Source organism: Coregonus clupeaformis, chromosome 31, assembly GCF_020615455.1.
Source record: "Coregonus clupeaformis isolate EN_2021a chromosome 31, ASM2061545v1, whole genome shotgun sequence".
NCBI lineage: Eukaryota > Metazoa > Chordata > Actinopteri > Salmoniformes > Salmonidae > Coregonus > Coregonus clupeaformis.
This window is the reverse complement of record NC_059222.1, coordinates 45634000-45650258: the sequence shown is the minus strand read 5'-3', so window position 1 is coordinate 45650258 and position 16259 is coordinate 45634000. Positions and strand designations below refer to the sequence as shown.

General features: G+C 41.8%; 1 protein-coding gene across 1 annotated transcript; it reads left to right on the top strand.

Annotated features, from left to right (window-relative positions):
- Positions 1–3994: 3994 nt before the first annotated feature.
- On the top strand, positions 3995–6890 carry LOC121548056 (proline-rich protein 18-like). The gene has a single exon (XM_041859453.2). It carries the CDS (start codon positions 4359–4361, stop codon positions 5103–5105), a length of 747 nt encoding a protein of 248 aa, XP_041715387.1. The 5' UTR covers positions 3995–4358; the 3' UTR covers positions 5106–6890.
- Positions 6891–16259: the final 9369 nt, after the last annotated feature.

The window sequence follows — 16259 nt, the reverse complement described above, 5'->3', positions numbered from 1 at the left end:
AACTAAGAGAAATGAGCTGCCGTACCACTGGGTTGTGATCATTAGGGCAAAACGTTTCAAAATGCTTTGCAACGGGAAAAAATATACAGTTCTTATTGGACATAGCCGTATAGTCCCGCTCTATTTCATTCAGTTTTCTTCCATTTGGTGCCTACAGAACACGACCCAGATCCACGTGTGTGTGCAGTAAGTGACGTACAACATCTCCCCTCTTACCCCTTCAGCTCAAAGCCAATTGCCTGTAAATGAGCTCTCTTTTGTGTCTCTTAATTGTCAACCAGCTGCAGATGAGACCACCTGGCTCGTTCACTCCGCCCTTCTGCTCCGTGTGATCTCGACATGACCCAGTGACCTACCATACTACCGCATGGCTTTTTATATTAGCCTGGTCCCAGATCTATCTGTTTTGTGCTGTCTTCACAACTTCTATGGTCATTGTCACAGTAAGCATATTTAGCTAATGAAATAAAATACATTTGTATTTGTAATATAAACACCACATTTTATACGATCAGATATTTTTATTTTTAAACAACACATTGAATAATTGAACAATTACATTTATTTTTATTTTAAACTAGTAAACCTACACATTCTGAACAATTATAGTTTTAAGCAGTGTATTGGTAATTAATTAACATGCTACCTAACTGATCAACAATTATAGGTACAAGCTAATAACAAGGTATATATGCTATCTTATTGAACAAGCAACTTAACTCAAATAATGCGCTAGGCATCTCTCTCCAGGTTGTTGTGCTGATTGGCTGGCCTGCTGATTGGCTGGCCTGCTTATTGGCTGGCCTGCTGCTGCCTGTGCACGAGCTGAACGCCTGCTGCTGACGTCACTCACAATGAACTTTTGCAGCCAGGCACGTGTGTTGTGACAGAGAAAATATTTTTGTGTCATTTAGAGGGAAAATGCATGCATTTTAGCATTTGAGTCACTTTTCAAAAGTTGCTAAAAGTACCAAATACATTTTTTTAAGTAGCTACATTTGTTGCTAGGTGCTGTTTGAAAATAAAGTTGACAGGGTAGTCTGAAAAGTTGCTAAATCTAGTGACAAAATTGCTCAATTGGCATCACTGGTTCCTAGCATCGGCAGTGCAGTAATATCTAACAATACACACATCTAAGAAGTGAAAGAATGGAATTAAGAAATATAGAAATATTAGGATGAGCAATGTCAGAGTCCTGTGTGTGTGGGGGGGATGGGATGTATAGATTATATGTATAGAATATTTAGTATATCTGAAAAATAGTATATGTACAGCAATAGTTATATAGGATGGACTTGACTAGAATACAGTATATACATATGAAATGGGTAAAATAGTATGTGAACATTATTAAAGTGACCAGTGTTCCATGTCTATGTACATAGGGTTAGCAGCCTCTAAGGTGCATGGAGTGGTAGCAGTCTAGTGACTGACAAAAGTTCAGGACACGGGCCGGCTAGTGGTGACTGTTGGCCTTGAGATAGAAGCTGTTTTTCAGTCTCTCTGTCCCAGCTTTTGATGCACCTGTACTGACCTCGCCTTCTGGATGGTAGCGGGGTGAACAGGCCGTGGCTCGGGTGGCTGAGGTCCTTGATGATCTTCTTGGCCTCTTCTGTGACACCGGGTGCTGTAGATGTCCTGGAGGGCAGGTAGTGTGCCCCCGGTGATGCGTTGGGCAGACCGCACCACCCTCTGGAGAGCCCTGCGGTTGCGGACGGTGCAGTTGCCATACCAGGCGGTGATACAGCCCGACAGGATGCTCTCAATGGTGCATCTGTAAACGTTTGTGAGGGTTTTAGGTGCCAAGGCGAATTTCTTCAGCCTCCTGAGGTTGAAGAGGAGCTGTGGAACATTTCAGGTTGTCAGTGGTGTGTACGCAGAGGAACTTGAAGATTTCCACCTTCTCCACTACGGTCCGTGGATGGGTGGCGTGCTCCCTCTGTTGTCTCCTGAAGTACACGGTCAGCTCCTTCGTTTTGTTGAGGGACAGGTTATTTTCCTGTCACCACTCCGCCAGGGCCCTCACCACCTCCCTGACAATCATCTTGTCACATTGTTGGTAATCAGGCCTACCACTGTTGTGTTGTCTGCAAACTTGATGATTGAGTTGGAGGCGTGCTTGGCCACGCAGTCATGGGTGAACAGGGAGTACAGGAGGGGGCTGAGCACGCACCGTTGTGGGGCCCCTGTGTTGAGGATCAGCGTAGTGGAGGTGTTGTTTCCTACCTTCACCACCTGGGGATGGCCTGTCAGGAAGTCCAGGGCCCAGTTGCACAGGGCGGTTTGAGCTGTAGTCAATGAACAGCATTTTTACATAGGTATTCCTCTTGTCCAGATGGGATAGGGCAGTGCAATGGTGATTATGTTATCCGTGGATCTATTGGGTTGGTATACAAATTGCAGTGGGTTGGGTAAGGTAGAGGGATATGATCCTTAACTAGCCTCTCAAAGCACTTCATGATGACAGAAGTGAGCGATACGGGGCGATAGTCATTTAGTTCAGTTACGCTACATGACCAATGCAAGAGCATTAGTGAGTTTGGGCACTGATGTTGGGTGATTAGACTTGGCTCGCAGTCGGCGTTCCAATTCATCCCAAAGGTGTTCGATGGGTTTGAGGTCAGGGCTCTGTGCAGGCCAGTCAAGTTCTTCCACACCGATTTTGTGAAAACATTTCTGTATGGACATTGCTATGTGCACGGGGGCATTGTCATGCTGAAACAGGAAAGGGCCTTCCCCAAACTGTTGCAACAAAGTTGGAAACACAGAATCGTCTAGAATGTCATTGTATTCTGTAGCGTTTAGATTTCCCTTCACTAGAAGTAAGGAGACTAGCCCGAACCATGAAAAACAGCCCCAGACCATTATTCCTCCTCCACCAAACTTTACAGTTGGCACTATGCATTGGGGCAGGTAGCGTTCTCCTGACATCCGCCAAACCCAGATTCGTCCATCGGACTGCCAGATGGTGAAGCGTGATTCATCACTCCAGAGAACGCGTTTCCACTGCTCCAGAGTCCAATGGCGGCGAGTTTTACACCCCTCCAGCCGACGCTTGGCATTGCGCATGGTGATCTTAGACTTGTGTGCTGCTGCTCGGCCATGGAAACCCATTTCATGAAGCTCCCGACTAACAGTTGTTGTGCTGACGTTGCTTCCAGAGGCAGTTTGGAACTCGGTAGTGAGTGTTGCAACCAAGGACAGATGATTTTTACGCGCTTCAGCACTCGGTGGTCCCGTTCTGTGAGCTTGTGTGGCCTACCACTTAGCGGCTGATCCGTTGTTGCTCCTAGACGTTTCCACTTCACAATAACAGCACTTACAGTTGACCGGGGCAGCTCTAGAAGGGCAGAAATTTGACGAACTGACTTGTTGGAAAGGTGGCATCCTATGACGGTGCCACGTTGAAAGTCACTGAGCTCTTCAGTAAGGCCATTCTACTGCCAATGTTTGTCTATGGAGATTGCATGGCTGTGGGCTCGATTTTATACACCTGTCAGCAACGGGTGTGGCTGAAATAGCCGAATCCACTAATTTGAAGAGGTGTCCACATACTTTTGTATATATAGTGTATATAGGAAGACTGTTTAGTGCCAAAAATAACGGGTTAAATACATGTTTAAAAAAAAGTTGTATATATATATAGGCCTCCTTGTTTCAGGCTCATAAGCAACTTTGTACAAGCATTTCGCTGCACCCGCAATAACATCTGCTAAACATGTGTATGCGACCAATACAATTTGATTTGATTTAAATAGAATGTTTATGTTAAACGCTTGACATATAACAATGTGTATGGAGCATTGATAAAACTTGCTATTTCATATGACCGCTACATGCTTTTGTCTCATCTATTTTATTTTGTTTAATTTCAGAGGATTAACTTAATTTCCTGTTCAAGAATGGGAAAATGTGACCGTCCTTCCACTGCAATTCCAGTTGGGAGTGAGCTCATCCCTATTATAACAGTCGCTTATAACAATATTATTATAGGCCAATAATAAGTCTAAGTTTAGTGTAAGCCAATCATGTCATTGGTCCGTTTTTTATTTTTTACGTTCAGTAAGAATAGGCTACCGTTCCATCTGAAGGACTGTGTCGATGACATCACTATCACGCCGCGCCTCCCACCGACGTGCGGTAGAAATGTCAGACAACCGGCAGCTTCGCCTTCACGCCAGTTGAATTACGAAACAGACTACAGCACAGGTGCACCTAACGATCAAGATGCATATATATATTTTTTAATCGGATAATGCAATTGGAATACAGTATATTTATTCACAGTCTACGAGTTTAATATTATTTTGTTTAAAAGACGACGTTGCTGTTGTGGTCGGATCACTTAAATCCCAATAATGCCTTTTCCGCCGATAAATCTCCAACGAATCTCTTCTCCTGGGAGAGAGCTGTTCAAGAAAAAGAAACAGACCGAGGAAAAAGACTCGGAAAAGGAAAAGATGTCGAAGTCTTGGACTACAGCCAATCTGAGGAATTTGGGGCGAAAACCCCAGCAACAGACATCCAAACTCCCGATTCAGGAGACAGAAGGTCTGAAGAACTCCTGGCTAATTTTACCCAAACAATCTCAGGACGCGTGCCAGAGCGTTTCGCGTTCCAGTTCGGTGGAAGTCGCCAAGCACCGGGACAGGAGTAAGCTGTCCTCGCGGAGTTCCATGGGAAAGGACGAGGCAGGAGAAGAAAGGGAGATTCAATTCTCTCTGAGCCTCACACCGGAGGCCATTCTCGTTATTCAAAAGCGCAGTTTAGAACAACAGATACTAGACAAACAGCAGACGTGTTGTGCGTCCGTGGACTTTCGGCACAGGCGAGTCTTTCCATCCAAACGGACTCGAGGTGGTTCCAAAAGCACGACCATCCCCGTCGCCAATCTGGAACATGCAGAGGACATTACAACCATAGTAAAAATCTCTTTACTAAATGATAAATATAAGTACGATGACGTGGAATATGAAGAAGAAGATGGAGATGTGGATGAGAAGGTGGTGCAGAAATGCAAAGAATGGCTGAAAGGAGTTGAAAGCGCCTCTGCTTTTGGAAAAGTGGACAAACTATCTGCCCTTCCCCACCTAAAAAACTGCTGACTACCGCTTGTGATATTATAGGACTTTAATATGATGTGATATGGCAAGCTATGAACATTGCACATTGTAGCCTACACAAAGGATATGGATTATTTGTAGCCTATCCACTGACACTGCTCACCATGACGCACGACGCACACTTTCCACACAAATGGTAATGGTGTTTTTACTAGTCTAATTCTAATGTCTGAATTTAATACCCTTTAATGTTGACACTGGCAGAATCCTGTGTTCTCTTCTTTTGCACGTGGCTTTGTTTTTTTATTGAGGTGGCTTTATTCGTTGGTTGGCATCAGAGGGCGCGAGGGTGGTTAGGGTATCTGACGGAATGGAATGAGGTGCCTGTATGAGCGGCCTGCGATCCAAGGACCCTCTTCCTTTGTGTCCAAGAACAATAGCTGTCAACTGCGACGACAGCGTTACTTTGTGCGTTTTCTTTTGGGGAATAAACGATTGTTTCTTACCCTCTCAGAAGAGGCCCCTGTTTTTTGCATTGTCTGGAAAAGTAAAGGAAAACATGTTTTACATGTGGAACAGATTTGTACAGTATTTATTATGAGGGACAGGGGTTATGTTTGTATCAGCTCAAATGTTTCGTTCTACTTGGACATTTCTTATGCCATTTGTATGGAGTAAAATGCTTAGAATCTACATGCACTGAGCATAACATTTTTACTTATTTCATGAGTATGGAAATGACCTCTGACAGTTATGTGATTTAAGAAACCCAATACAATTCAAGCTAGGCAAGAATGCAGTGTCTGGTACACCAACTATATGCCTATCCAAATGGTAGCCATATCCTCCTGTCCTATCTATCTATAGGCCTATCCAAATGGTAGCCATATCCTCCTGTCCTATCTATCTATAGGCCTATCCAAATGGTAGCCATATCCTCCTGTCCTATCTATCTATAGGCCTATCCAAATGGTAGCCATATCCTCCTGTCCTATCTATCTATAGGCCTATCCAAATGGTAGCCATATCCTCCTGTCCTATCTATCTATAGGCCTATCCAAATGGTAGCCAAATGGTAGCCATATCCTCCTGTATCCATTACTTGAATGAAGGTCTGTTGCTAAGATGACAACTGTAACCAATAACTAATTATTGGTTCTGCTTAATCAACAAGTCTATTTGTTTATTAGGATCCCCATTAGCTTTTTTTTTTTAGAAGCAGCAGCTACTCTTCCTGGGGTCCACAAAAATCACAAAACATGGTAAGTAACAAAACCCTGATACACTGATAGACAAGGACAGTCACACATTTAAAATGCAACAATATACAAACAATACAACACAATAATGTGTGTGTCTCCTCACAGTCCCCGCTGTTCCATGAGATGTTGTCTAATCTCCATTTAAAGGTCATTTTACTGTTTGCTTGAGTAATTGGAGATCGAAGGGAGTTCCGTGCGATCATGGCTCGATATAACACTGAGTTGCCGTGAATTCATTTTGGACTTGAGGACTGTGAAGAGACCCCTGGTGGCATGTTGGGGTATGTATGGGTCTCTGAGCTGAATGTTATTTGATTATGCAGATAATCTGGACTTTTCATCATAGTAATATTTCTCATAACTAGAAGAGAAGCTGTTAAGTCTCTCGTCAACCCTCAACCAGGAAGGACTGGCATGTTAGTTCTGTATGTGTAGTTAAGGGCAAGGTGTGCTGCTCTGTCTGTCTTTGTTGTACCTGACCATATCACTTTAACATATTAACATATTACCTTACATATTAACATATTACCTTACATATTAACATATTACCGTACATATTAACATATTACCCTACATATTAACATATTACCTTACATATTACCCTACATATTAACATATTTCCCTACATATTAACATATTACCCTACATATTAACATATTACCCTACATATTAACATACATATTAACATATTACCGTACATATTAACATATTACCCTACATATTAACATATTACCTTACATATTACCCTACATATTAACATATTACCCTACATATTAACATATTACCCTACATATTAACATATTACCCTACATATTAACATATCACCCTACATATTAACATATTACCTTACATATTAACATATTACCGTACATATTAACATATTACCATACATATTAACATATTACCTTACATATTAACATATTACCCTACATATTAACATATTACCCTACATATTAACATATTACCCTACATATTAGCATATTACCCTACATATTAACATAGTACCTTACATATTAACATATTACCCTACATATTAACATATTACCCTACATATTAGCATATTACCCTACACATTAACATATTACCTTACATATTAACATATTACCCTACATATTAACATATTACCCTACATATTAACATATTACTTTAACATATTAACATATTACCGTACATATTAACATATTGCCGTACATATTCGCATATTACCCTACATATTAACATATTACTGTACATATTAACATATTTCCGTACATATTAACATATTACTGTACATATTAACATATTACCCTACATATTAACATATTACCCTACATATTAACATATTACTGTACATATTAACATATTACCCTACATATTAACATATTACCCTACATATTAGCATATTGCCCTACATATTAACATATTACCTTACATATTAACATATTACCCTACACATTAACATATTACCCTACATATTAGCATATTACCCTACATATTAACATATTACCTTACATATTAACATATTACCCTACATATTAACATATTGCCCTACATATTAACATATTACTGTACATATTAACATATTACCCTAAATATTAACATATTACCCTACATATTAACATATTACTGTACATATTAACATATTACCCTACATATTAACATATTACCTTACATATTAACATATTACGTGACATATTAACATATTACCTTACATATTAACATATTACCCAACATATTAACATATTACCGTACATATTAACATATTACCTTACATATTAACATATTACCGTACATATTAACATATTACCTTACATATTAACATATTACGGTACTTATTAACATATTACCCTACATATTAACATATTACCCTACATATTAACATATTACTGTACACATTAACATATTACGCGACATATTAACATATTACATTACATATTAACATATTACCCTACATATTAACATATTACCTTACATATTAACATATTACCCTACATATTAACATATTACCTGACATATTAACATATTACCCTACATATTAACATATTACCTTACATATTAACATATTACCTTACATATTAACATATTACCCAACATATTAACATATTACCCTACATATTAACATATTACCCTACATATTAACATATTACCTTACATATTAACATATTACTGGACCGCAATCAAGATGGGAAAAGACCAGAGCCTGAACAACTACTACGGTTGATTTTTGTGTCAAAAAAACAGAACGTCTTTTTTTTATAACGGACGTACCCCTCCTCATCTTCACAACAACTTTGTCAATATGTCTTGACCATGATAATTGACCATCCAATGTTATACCTAGGAGTTTAGCTTCCTCAACTTGCTCAATGGCTACACCCTTAATGTACAACTCCAGTTGAGGTTTAGGTCTTAGAGAATGTTTTGAACCAAATACAACGTTTTAAGTTATAGATGTATTTAAGACCAGTGTATTATTAATCACCCATTCTGATACTGACTGGAACTCCTTGGATATCTGTGAGCTCACTGGCTTTGGGAGCTGGCATGTAGAGAGTGGAATCATCCGCATACAGAGTCATTCTAGCTTGGTGTAAGACCAGTGGCAAATCATTAGTACAGGTAGTGAAGGGTCACGGCCCAATGCAACTGCCCCCGAGGGACACCGCACTGTACATATCTGATGTTAGAGAAGCTTCCGTTGAAGAACACGGAGTTCTGTTGGATAAATAACTCTCCAACCATGTGATGATCAATAACATCAAAGGCTGAACTGAAATCTACCAATACAGCTCCAACTATCATCTTATTATCCATTTATTTTAGCCAAATCATCAGTCATCTGAGCCAGTGCAGTACAAGCTGAGTGCCCTTCTCTATATGCATGCTGAAAGTCAGTAGGTAACTTGTTCTCTGAAAAATAGCATTGTATTTGGTCAAAAAATTATCTCCCCCAGTTTACTAAGAACAGGCAGCAAACTGATTGGGTGGCTGTTAGAGCCAACAAAAGGGTGCTGTACTATTTTTATATATAATACAGTCTGCTATCATTCTCAATAGTTTCCCATCTAGGTTGTCTATAACAATAGTTTTTCCACCTCTCCCACACTAACTTGACCAAATTCAAAACAGCAATCCTTCTCTTTCATTATCAGATATTTTTTACACAAATATGATGGTTCACTGTTCAATGTTGTCATTTCACTTCTGAGTTTTTCCACTTTACTAGTGAAATAGTCATGGAAATGATTGGCAATATTGAAAGGTTTTGTTATAAATTACCCATGAACTTCAATGAACGATGGAGATGAATTGGGTTTTCTGCCCATGGTATCACTGAGTATGGTTACATGCACACAATAATACGATTATTGTGAATAGTGAGTTTAATATAAGGTGCCTTGCAAAAGTATTCATCCCCATTGGCGTTTTTCCTATTTTGTTGCATTACAACCTGTAATTTAAATTGATTTTTATTTGGATTTCATGTAATGGACATACACAAAATAGTCCAAATTGGTGAGAAAAAAAAATAACGGAAAAGTGGTGCGTGCATATGTATTTACCCCCTTTGCTATGAAGCCCCTAAATAAGATCTGGTGCAACCAATTACCTTCAGAAGTCACATAATTAGTTAAATAAAGTCCACCTGTGTGCAATCTAAATGTCACATGATCTGTCACATGATCTCAGTATACAGTGAGGGAAAAAAGTATTTGATCCCCCTGCTGATTTTGTAAGTTTGCCCACTGACAAAGACATGATCAGTCTATAATTCTAATGGTAGGTTTATTTGAACAGTGAGAGACAGAATAACAACAAAAACATCCAGAAAAACACATGTCAAAAATGTTATAAATTGATTTAGCATTTTAATGAGGGAAATAAGTATTTGACCCCCTCTCAATCAGAAAGATTTCTGGCTCCCAGATGTCTTTTATACAGGTAACGAGCTGAGATTAGGAGCACACTCTTAAAGGGAGTGCTCCTAATCTCAGCTTGTTACCTGTATAAAAGACACCTGTCCACAGAAGCAATCAATCAATCCGATTCCAAACTCTCCACCATGGCCAAGACCAAAGAGCTCTCCAAGGTTGTCAGGGACAAGATTGTAGACCTACACAAGGCTGGAATGGGCTACAAGACCATCGCCAAGCAGCTTGGTGAGAAGGTGACAACAGTTGGTGCGATTATTTGCAAATGGAAGAAACACAAAAGAACTGTCAAACTCCCTCGGCCTGGGGCTCCATGCAAGATCTCACCTCGTGGAGTTCATGAGAATGGTGAGGAATCAGCCCAGAACTACACGGGAGGATCTTGTCAATGATCTCAAGGCAGCTGGGACCATAGTCACCAAGAAAACAATTGGTAACACACTACGCCGTGAAGGACTGAAATCCTGCAGCGCCCGCAAGGTCCCCCTGCTCAAGAAAGCACATACACAGGGCCGTCTGAAGTTTGCCAATGAACATCTGAATGATTCAGAGGAGAACTGGGTGAAAGTGTTGTGGTCAGATCAACTCGCCGTGTTTGGAGGAGGAGGAATGCTGCCTATGACCCCAAGAACACCATCCCCACCGTCAAACATAGAGGTGGAAACATTATGCTTTGGGGGTGTTTTTCTGCTAAGGGGACAGGACAACTTCACCACATCAAAGGGACGATGGACGGGGCCATGTACCATCAAATCTTGGGTGAGATCCTCCTTCCCTCAGCCAGGGCATTGAAAATGGGTCGTGGATGGGTATTCCAGCATAACAATGACCCAAAACACACGGCCAAGGCAACAAAGGAGTGGCTCAAGAAGAAGCACATTAAGGTCCTGGAGTGGCCTAGCCAGTCTCCAGACCTTAATCCCATAGAAACTCTGTGGAGGGAGCTGAAGATTCGAGTTGCCTAATGTCAGCCTCGAAACCTTAATGACTTGGAGAAGATCTGCAAAGAGGAGTGGAACAAAATCCCTCCTGAGATGTGTGCAAATCTGGTGGCCAACTACAAGAAACGTCTGACCTCTGTGATTGCCAACAAGGGTTTTGCCACCAAGTACTAAGTCATGTTTTGCAGAGGGGTCAAATACTTATTTCCCTCATTAAAATGCAAATCAATTTATAACATTTCTGACATGTGTTTTTCTGGATTTTGTTGTTGTTATTCTGTCTCTCACTGTTCAAATAAACCTACCATTAAAATTATAGACTGATCATGTCTTTGTCAGTGGGCAAACGTACAAAATCAGCAGGAGATCAAATACCTTTTTCCCTCACTGTATATACACCTGTTCTGTAAGGCCCCAGAGTCTGCAACACCACTAAGCAAGCGGCACCATGAAGACCAAGGAGCTCTCCAAACAGGTCAGGGACAAAGTTGTGGAGAAGTACAGATCATGGTTGGGTTATAAAATATATATCAGACATTTTGAAAATCCCACAGAGCACCATTTAAAATCCATTATAAAAAAATTGGTAGAATATGGCACCACAACAAACCTGCCAAGAGAGGGCATTAATCAGAGAGGCAACAAAGAGACCAAAGATAACCCTGAAGGAGCTGCAAAGCTCCACATTGGAGATTGGAGTATCTGTCCATAGGACTACTTTAAGCCGTACACTCCACAGAGCTTTACGGAAGAGTGGCCAGAAAAAAGCTATTGCTTAAAGAAAAAAATAATCAAACACGTTTAGTGTTCGCCAATAGGCATGTGGGAGACTCCCCAAACAAATGGAAGAAGGTACTCTGGTCAGATGAGACTAAAATTGAGGTTTTTGGCCATCAAGGAAAACGCTATGTCTGGCATAAACCCAACTCCTCTCATCACCCCGAGAACACCATGGTGGCGGTATCATGCTGTGGGGATGTTTTTCATCGGCAGGGACTGGGAAACTGGTCAGAATTGAAGGAATGATGGATGGCGCTAAATACAGGGATATTCTTGAGGGAAACCTGTTTCAGTCTTCCAGAGATTTGACACTGGGACAGAGTTTATAAATTTTTTTAGTCATTTAGCAGACGCTCTTATCCAGAGTGACTTACAGTTAAGTGAGTGCATACATTTTCATACTGGCCCCCCATGGGAAACGAACCCACAACCCTGGCGTTGCAAGTGCCATGCTCTACCAACTGAGCTAAACAGGAAACCTGTTTTAGTCTTCCAGAGATTTGAGACTGGGATGGAGGTTCACCTTCCAGCAGGACAATGACCCTAAGCATACTGCTAAAGCAACACTTGAGTGGTTTAAGGGGAAACATTTAAATGTCTCGGAATGGCCTTGTCAAAGCCCAGACCTCAATCCAATTGAGAATCTGTGGTACAACTTAAAGATTGTGTTCTTACTAAAGGAGTTCACTAAAACATTTGTTTTCTTAGTAAAGGAGTTCCCTAAAACATTTGTTTTCTTGCTAAAGGAGTTCACTAAAACATTTTATTTGGGTCCAAGGAGGGAATAAGCCACATATTCATCGGGATAATGAAAGCCCCGAATGGAAATTATTTATCAAATAAATGTCCAAGAGAATTTGTGGATGAAATACTAAATAGCATACACAATTATTAGAAGTCAGATGTGGCGTCACGGTCAGCAGTGTGTGTCCATGTACCAAGACTTAGTTTTCTCTCCATGGTACTGTACAGTATCTGCAATGACATGATGGCTCTGTCGTAGCCGGCTGCGACCGGGAGACTCATGGGGGCGGCGCACAATTGGCCCAGCGTCGTCCAGGGTAGGGGAGGGAATGGCCGGCAGGGATGTAGCTCGGTTGGTAGAGCATGGCGTTTGCAACGCCAGGGTTGTGGGTTCGATTCCCTGTACAGTATCTGCAATGACATGATGCTGCCAGTCCAATAAAGTGGAACAAATGGCACCCTTTCCCCTATGTGGCACACTTCTTTTGACCATGGACAGAGGGCATTGGTCAATAGTAATGAACTATATAGGGGACCATTTAGAATGACGTCAGTGTTCTAACTGTAACTCCATTGTGAAATCTCAATCATGGCATTGTTTACCATGCCCCTCCCCTCTCCCGCCATCTCTCTCATTCTGTCTCTCTCACTATCTTTCTCCTCTCTCTCTCTCTCGCTCTTTCTCTTTCTCTTTCTCTTTCTCTTTCTCTCTCTCTCTCTCTCTCTCCTCTCTCTCCTGTCGCTCCTTCTCTCTCTCTCTCTCTCTCTCTCTCTCTCTCTCTCTCTCTCTCTCTCGCGCGCTCTCTCATAGAAGAGCTATTCACACACTTTTCTCTGTCCTATTCCCTATGAATGTCCAGTGTTGGACGGCCATATTCTATATGTCTGATTCATACGGTCAGAGCGTGCTGCCTTCGCCTTGCAGTGTTCCCATCTCACACACACTAAGACATCCTGAGTCCTAATGGCCTTGGTGAGGGGAGACAGAGACCACTTAGTCATGTGGGGTATTCAGTAACAACCAGTGGTAATGTGGGGTAAGACCCTGACAAACCTCAACAAATGCACCATTTGAGAGCATCCTGTTTGGCTGTCCAGAGGGTGGTGAGGTCAGCCCAACGCATCATTGGGGGCACACTGCCTGACCTCCAGGACATCTACAGCACCCGGTGTCACAGGAAGGCCAAGAATATCATCAGTCACCCGAGCCACGGGCCTGTTCACCCCGCTATCATCTATAAGGCGGAGACAGTACAGGGCCTGTTCACCCCGGTATCATCTAGAAGGCGGAGACAGTACAGGGCCTGTTCACCCCGGTATCATCTAGAAGGCGGAGACAGTACAGGGCCTGTTCACCCCGGGACCATCTAGAAGGCGATGTCAGTACTGGTGCATCAAAGGTCGAACCGAGAGACTAAAAAACAGCTTCTATCTCCAGGCCATCAGACTGTTAAATAGTCACCACTAGCCGGCCATTGCCCAGTACCCTGCCCTGAACCTTAGTGACTGATGCCAGCCGGCTACCACCCGGTTACTCTACCCTGCACCTCAAATTTCTGGAAGACTGAAACAGGTTTCCCTCAAGAATTTCCCTGTATTTAGCGCCATCCATCATTCCTTCAATTCTGACCAGTTTCCCAGTCCCTGCCGATGAAAAGCATCCCCACAGCATGATGCTGCCACCACCATGCTTCACTGTGGGGATGGTGTTCCCGGGGTGATGAGAGGTGTTGGGTTTGCGCCAGACATAGCGTTTTCCTTGATGGCCAAAAAGCTAAATTCTAGTCTCATCTGACCAGAGTACCTTCTTCCATATGTTTGGGGAGTCTCCCACATGCCTTTTGGCGAACACCAAACGTGTTTGCTTATTTTTTTCTTTAAGCAGTGGCTTTTTTCTGGCCACTCTTCCGTAAAGCCCAGCTCTGTGGGGTGTACGGCTTAAAGTGGTCCTATGGACAGATACTCCAATCTCCACTGTGGAGCTTTGCAACTCCTTCAGGGTTATCTTTGGTCTCTTTGTTGCCTCTCTGATTAATGCCCTCCTTGCCTGGTCCGTGAGTTTTGGTGGGCGGCCCTCTCTTGGCAGGTTTATTGTGGTGCCATATTCTTTCCATTTTTTAATAATGGATTTAATGTTGCTCCGTGGGATGTTCAAAGTTTCTGATATATTTTTATAACCCAACCCTGATCTGTACTTCTCCACAACTTTGTCCCTGACCTTTTTGGAGAGCTCCTTGGTCTTCATGGTGCCGCTTGCTTGGTGGTGCCCCTAGCTTAGTGGTGTTGCAGACTCTGGGGCCTTTCAGAACAAGTGTAAATATACTGAGATCATGTGACAGATCATGTGACACTTAGATTGCACACGGGTGGACTTTATTTAACTAATTATGTGACTTCTGAAGGTAATTGGTTGCACCATATCTTATTTAGGGGCTTCATAGCAAAAGGGGGTGAATACATATGCACGCACCACTTTAACGTTATTTAATTTTTAGAATTTTATGAAACAAGTTATTTTTTTAATTTCACTTCACCAATTTGGACTATTTTGTGTATGTCCATTACATGAAATCCAAAAAAAAAAAATCCATTTAAATTACAGGTTGTAATGCATCAAAATAGGAAAAACGCCAAGGGGGATGAATACTTTTGCAAGGCACTGTACATAGTCATGGAACACTGGTGACTTGAATAATGTTTACATAATGTTTTACCCACTTCATATGTAAATACTTTATTCTAGTCAAGGCTCATCCTATATAACTACTGCTGTACACATCTTTTCTATTCATAAACTGTCCATACTGTCTATACACACGCCATGATATACAAATATAAGCATTTCACTTATGTTTGCACCAGCGATAACAACTGCACAATTATGTTTATGCGACCAATACAATTGTATTTAAATTTTGGTATTCAGCGGTGGCCAGGGAGGCAACAGGTCTAGAACGGGACTGGGACTGGGACTGATGATGAAGACCACGGCCAGATGAAACAGCAATAGACTTCTGCACTCGATCCCTCTTCAAATATGCTGAACTGAACCTCATGCATCACTCTTACACTGTGTCACATGTTGTTGTTGTGGAGGACCCCTGACCGAGGCTAAGGCATGTGGCAGCACAAGCCCCCTGGCTGTGCAGCGGGACACTTAACAACGGCTGTCTCCCTCTTTTAACTTGGTGTACTTGTAGCTGCTCAAACTTGAAGAGACTTTCCAGATTTGGGATTTTGGGCCAATCAAGCCCCTTTTTCTACTTCCCCAGAGTCAGATGAACTCGTGGATAGCGTTTGTATGTCTCTGTGTACACTTTGGAGGAAGCGTCCAGCACAATGACTGGAAGTCTACAGGAGCGGCTGGCTATCCCTTTTAATGGTTATTTTAATTGGACACATAAAGACATCTGGCCACGCAAGCAAGGCCACAAACAGACAGCATGAACTACCTCACTAAGGTAGAGTGACGGGAAGTACACCTAGGAGAGAAGGAAAGAGGGACCATTTGGCCAGACAGGTATTCAGAAGCTTTTTCAATACCTGTCTGGAGGGGAA

What these genes read in the sequence shown, in the direction of transcription:
- LOC121548056 (XM_041859453.2), top strand. Translation starts at nt 4,359, where the DNA reads ATGCCTTTTCCGCCGATAAATCTCCAACGAATCTCTTCTCCTGGGAGA.